This window comes from Cynoglossus semilaevis, chromosome 11 (assembly GCF_000523025.1).
Source record: "Cynoglossus semilaevis isolate Cse_v1.0 chromosome 11, Cse_v1.0, whole genome shotgun sequence".
In the NCBI taxonomy this organism is placed as follows: domain Eukaryota; kingdom Metazoa; phylum Chordata; class Actinopteri; order Pleuronectiformes; family Cynoglossidae; genus Cynoglossus; species Cynoglossus semilaevis.
This window is the reverse complement of record NC_024317.1, coordinates 7,463,271-7,469,170: the sequence shown is the minus strand read 5'-3', so window position 1 is coordinate 7,469,170 and position 5,900 is coordinate 7,463,271. Positions and strand designations below refer to the sequence as shown.

Sequence of the window (5,900 nt, the reverse complement as noted above, 5' to 3'; positions counted from 1 at the left end):
TTTTGTAGCTCACCAATGAGTTCTCTGATGTAGTACCACAAAAATGTAAAATGTAAAATGTATGGATGAAACAATAATAATAATTACATATATAGTATTAATATCATTATTTATTATTGTTGTTGTTGTTATTAGCTGATTTTTTTTTGCCATTACACCAAACATTACATATTTTTAAGAAAACAGTACATGAAAAGAAATGTTCATGTGATATAATTATGCCAAGACGAAGGTAGGCATGTTTTGGCTCCACCTGCCAGCTGCAGAGCTCCTCCACACAAAGGAATGTCAGCTATTCAGGTAGCTGGCCCTCCGCTGCCCCACATGCACTAATTTGTTGATTTTAGGAGTTGACAAGCTCAAAGGCTGAGCCCATCCACTCACCACCGCTGGCAACATGCCAGAGGTTTAATGACTTATGACTGACACACACACACACACATACACACACACACAGGTATATCATTAGGGCGTCAACTGTCCCTCTTTTATGACCTGGGTGATGGCGCTTTGTCTTCAGGGTCTACGCCTCCTCCACCTCTACCTGGAGGAAGAATAATTTATGTATTTATTTGTCCTCAGGTATCGAAGGGGTCACATGACAAAGATCCGCAACGCTGGCGAAATTCTGTGACGTCGGATTTCGGCGTCTGCGTGGCGGCAATGGGGGGTGGGGTGGGGGGGGTCAATAATTCCTCAGTCAATCACACACACACACACACGCACACACGCACAACTAGCTACTGGGCAAAGCGCTGCACAGAGTTTGTTTACCTGATCAACAGACCTTATTTATTTACATATTCCTTCTAACTCAAAGCAGAGTCTCAACCAATCAGTGTCGTCTTCCATTACTACTAATACCAAAAGGGATCTTTTTAAAGTACTTTAATTTGTTTAAAACACGTGTACAACAAAGGTGTTTTTCGTAACTTGAAAAAATGTAAAAATCACAAAAATAACGTGTATAAACTAACCACGTCTACCAAGAACAAGAGTTTAACACGAACCCTGGATATCATAGGGCCCTGACGACATGTCACACCCGGACCAGAGAAACCCTGGTCTTGGGTATTGACAAGGTCAGAGTCCGAGACGTCTTTGAATGCCTCCACGGTATGTTGATGTTGACATTGGTGAAGTAAATGGCTAAATGAGTGTTCCTGTTGTTTCGAATGTAGCTCTGTTTGGATTTGTATTGTGATGTGTCAATGGGGGGTATTAACTGAGACTTCGATCATCACTGTGTGGTTTTTATGTGTGTGTGTGTGTGGGGGGGGGTGAGAGGGGGTTAAGGGGGCTGTGGACGCATGGTTGATGCGCCCATCCCTGCTTCTGGTGCCACCGCTGGAGAATGCGGCGCCATTAGTATGCAAACTGTGTTTGACTGCTCTGTCCCCGAGACAAAACCAGTGTTTTCACAGGGAAGAATGCCCCTCTACTAATTAAAGACAATTACACCCCCTCAACAAAAGGGCCCTATTTCAGGGTCATAAATCGACTCCTCCTCTGTTGGTTTTAGAAGGTGCTAAAAAACTCTTGTTTATTTACACAACAGCAGTACGCGAAAAACAAGACTGATAATTACTGTCGGTGATGTCACGAGTTCAACATTAACATTAGGATTAAACATTTGGACGAAAAACATTTAGATGTAGATAGATAGATAATATAATAAATATATTTACATGATGCTGATATTATCATTATATTATGAAGGAAAGTCCATTTGAATTAATTTAGTGTCCATGTCCCCTAAGTGAAATGACAACATATAATACCATTAATCTTAAAAAGAAAAATAACAAAGATAATAGTAAAATCCTGTTTCGATATTACGATGCACAGATTTACCTTTTTGATGTACTTGTGCTAATCGACTTATTGGGTATTTCGAACATGTCTACTTACTGTACACACTGTCTCTGCTGCTGTGAAATGCAAATTTCCCTTTGCGGGGAGTAGTGTAATCTAATTGGTGTTATCTTAATCTTAATGCAAAGATAGATAAATCTTACATAGATCAGATAAAATCTCCGTTTGGTTAATGTTGATTTACTGTTTATCATAACACTGTACGCTACATAGAATGGTCCAATACTGCGAAAACGAGTATATGTGACGTGAAATATTGACAACCCCTGATGAGTTTTAGGGCGTTGTTCATAGATAAAATGTGCATTGAGATATTCGGCCGTGTGTTGAGTGAGAGTGGTGATATCTTAATCTTCATCATAGATAGATAGACAGATAGATAGATAGAAGAAATGATATAACGTAAACACAGCAGCCTGAATACACATTTCCGATGATAAAAATACACATACAATAATCATTCTGAGGTTAATTTATGCAGAAATTCTAATCTAATTTGAGAACATCATGTGATGAGTTTGGACGTTCTTAAATCAAAGTCCAAAATTTAATTTCCCCCGCGTGTTAACTGTTTGGTTCGGTGCGTAAAACTGTCTTCAAAAACAGATCATAATCATAATCATCGTCACGATGGTCGTCAGTGGCCGCTGCTCGACCTTCACGGGAGAGAGGAAAACTCCAGAGAAATTGCGCCGCTGATTGATAAAGTCTTTTCAGTTTTCCTTTTTCTTTTTGCGCCGTGAAGAAATGGATTGAATCGAAAGGAGAGCAGAGATGATGCAGCGAACCAATTGTGTTGGCTCCCCCCCGTGATTGGCTTAGAGCAAAACCCCGCCCCCACGTGGTTTGATATGGGAATTTACTGGCGCCAGCCGTATCAGTCTGCGCCACATCTCATTAAATGCGCTCGCAGACCACCGCACGGAATCAGTGAAGACTTTTTTCTCTTGTAATTTAAACAAGCGTCCAAACCGCAGCCCTCCACCGTCAGCTGATCAGTCTGCAACAGGTACCAGAAGGACACGAACGTGTCCCTCTATCTGTCCTCCCGACTTATCATTTAGTCTTTGCATGACTCCCGTGGCTACAGAGTGTAAGTGTGATGCGCAAAGTTTATTCCTCCAGTCAGCTGTTGTGATTAGTGGAAGCGTTTCTGCACAACAACATAGTCACTTTGTGTATTTTTTTTAATAATTATTTTCTCTTCTTTTCTTTCCAGGTATTTCTCGTTTTTGGGGAGAACAACAACGAGGACATCGGTTATCACAGGAATTGTATTCTTAAATCACTCCTAATACCAGAGACTTTCACAGCTCGAGGACTATATTGTGAAGAGGACTTTATTTCTATTTGGAAGCGTTCGTACGCACTTTGAGTCTCCGCCGAGGTAAACGCCACTGCAGCACACGAAGACACGGGCGGATTCAGAAGAGGAGACGCTGAGCTCAGCCATGGAGGTCGCAGCCGCCGCTGATCAGTCTCGGTGGATGGCGCACCATCACGCCGTGCTGAACAGCCAGCACCCGGACTCTCACCACCACAGTCTAAGCCACAACTACATGGAGCCCATGGCGCCGTTGCTCCCGCAAGACGAAGTGGACATGTTTCTGAACCATTTGGACTCTCAGGGGAACCCTTACTACACCAACTCCCGGGCCAGGGTCACCTACAGCCAGGCGCACGGTAAGACACCAGGGTTTTTTCCACAGTCGGCCTGCGCCGGTGTAATAGTAATAATGGCACAAAATAACTGATAAATTGACTACTGATAGATTTTTTTTAATATATCAGGCTTTTCAGTTTTATTATTTTTATTATTATTATTCTTTTATACGGGTGTATGTGTGTATGCGAGTGTGTGTTGACAAGACTCTCTCATGTGAGGCGCACTATAGCGACGCTGACATTTCTGGGCCGATCCAGCGACATAAAAGGGATTTATAGCAAATGACAGCGAAGGGAAAGGGAAGTATGTCATTTAACCCTTCTCTGTTTGGGGCATGGGCTCGAGAGGGAGAGAAAGAGAGAGAGAGGAACTTCCCGGATTCAAAATAAAAAAAAAACACCCGCAAATGTCCTAGTCCGAGGCTGCAGTCGATGAACAGACACTTCCTAGAGAAGAAGCTTCGATTTTTACGTGTGTGTATGCTTCTGTTTGTTGTTTTAAATTAGCTGAATGTGATCCAGGTTGTTGTGTCACTTAACCGGGCACATAGCGTTAGAAACTGCGTAAAAAATACTTCAAAGTAAATATAATTACTTGGTTGAAAATAAATGTCGGACTTGAGTGATTCTGAGTTTTTGAAAGGTAAGCTCCGCCAAATTTAAAAACGTGTCCAATTCGTTGTAATTTGTGATGGAATTCAAACGTAATTATGTGTCCATTGATCAAATTCGTTTTTTTGTTTTGTTTTTTAGCTCGGCTCACAAGCAACCAGGTCTGCCGACCACACCTCATCCACAGCCCAGGAATCCCCTGGCTGGACCCGGGCAAAGCCGCTCTGTCTGCAGCGCACCACCATAACGCATGGGCTGTCGGCCACTTCAGCAAACCCGGCCTGCACCCCACCAGCTCCGGTTACCCCTGCAGCAGTAACACCGGCACGGCTCCGGTGTCGTCTCTGACGCCGGCGCACTCCCACTCCAGTCCGCACCTCTACAGTTTCCCCCCAACACCTCCCAAAGACGTGTCTCCAGACCCGGGCCCCACGTCGCCAACCTCCACATCCACCAGGATGCAGGACGAGAAGGAGTCCATCAAGTCATCCTACCAGATGCAGCTGACGGACGGCATGAAAATGGAGAGTTGTAGCCCTCTGCGCAGCGGCCTTGCTGCTGCTGCCGCCTCCATGAACGGCCAGGCCGCTGCGGCCACGCACCATCCTATCCCGACCTATCCGGCCTACCCTCTGCACGCGCCTCACGACTACAGCGGCAGCCTCTTCCACCCGGGCAGCCTGCTGGGTGCGTCCTCCTCCAGTTTTACGCCCAAGTGCAAAAGCAAAGCCAGATCAAGCTCAGGTGAGTCAGAATAAAGTCAGATAAAAATGTTATTATAGCAATGCTCGGTACTACTATACAACATGTACTGGTAGAATAGTGTATACTACTATGTTAGTGTGTGTGCGTTTTAAAGAGCGCTGCAATATGTATTGCTATTAATAGTATTTTTGTATTTTTATGCTTAAGTATCCGTAAAATGTTTGACACAGTAAAATGAAATTAGTGACGTAAAACTCGCCAGAACAATTGCGTAGTTTAAAATATTTCGTCAACCTTCTTATATTTTTACGTCAAAAAAGACACAGGAATACATTAATCGTTATTATTATGGACATTGTGAGGGTACAAAAAATGCTATATTTCTGAAATACTATATTATATAATTATTACTCCATTACACTATGAGAAGAAAACAATCGGTGTTTCATTTCTGCAGTAACTCCTGTCTGTGTTCAGACAGTCGCTCTCTCGTGCTTTTGTCTCTGTTTAAACATGAAGCCTTTGGAAAAACACACTTAAAAAGTAGCCAGTCACGACGCCCTGGCTCCTGCCATATCCTGTATACCTCCAAGTGAACAAATCACGACCTCCACCCCCCGCCCACTCTGCCTGCTCTCCCCCAGCACTAACAAAGCACAGGCGACAGAGTCCTGCTGCTGTTTGTGTTTTTAAGCATGGCCTTGGCCCACTGCACTGACACACACAAGCCAGAGTCCACATGTATCACATAGTCCCTCTGCAGATTGGCCAGAACCATGTCCCAGTGATATTGAATATTAATGACGGTAATAATACCATGTGAAACAACACCGTCGACAGGTTCTGGTTACAACCTCCGTTCTCTTTTACCAGCAAACACAACGGATGTGGAGGTTGTTTACATTAAAAACAGCATGTTTTCCAATTGTCTGAACACAGCACCTGACTCAATCCACCACATGCTGGAGGCGTGTAACACCAAAGGTTTGTGCCTGACATTAATGTGCAGACATTTGGAAAACAACTCAGTCTAGTAATGGCCC

The 5,900-nt window shown here is 43.7% G+C and overlaps 1 protein-coding gene across 4 annotated transcripts in view; it reads left to right on the top strand.

Moving 5' to 3' along the window:
- The first annotated feature begins 2,441 nt into the window (after positions 1-2,441).
- The window catches only part of gata2a (GATA binding protein 2a), an 11,860-nt gene continuing 8,401 nt past the window's right edge, over positions 2,442-5,900 (top strand). The window contains exons 1-3 of one of the 4 annotated variants that reach the window (XM_017036989.2): positions 2,442-2,884; positions 3,095-3,558; positions 4,294-4,896. In XM_017036989.2, coding sequence (XP_016892478.1) covers positions 3,327-3,558; positions 4,294-4,896 — 835 coding nt within the window. In that variant the 5' untranslated portion in view covers positions 2,442-2,884; positions 3,095-3,326. Of the gene's footprint in view, positions 2,969-3,094; positions 3,559-3,726; positions 4,184-4,293; positions 4,897-5,900 lie in introns of those variants that run through there. The other 3 variants (XM_017036988.2, XM_008320323.3, XM_025060346.1) reach the window with 3 other exon arrangements.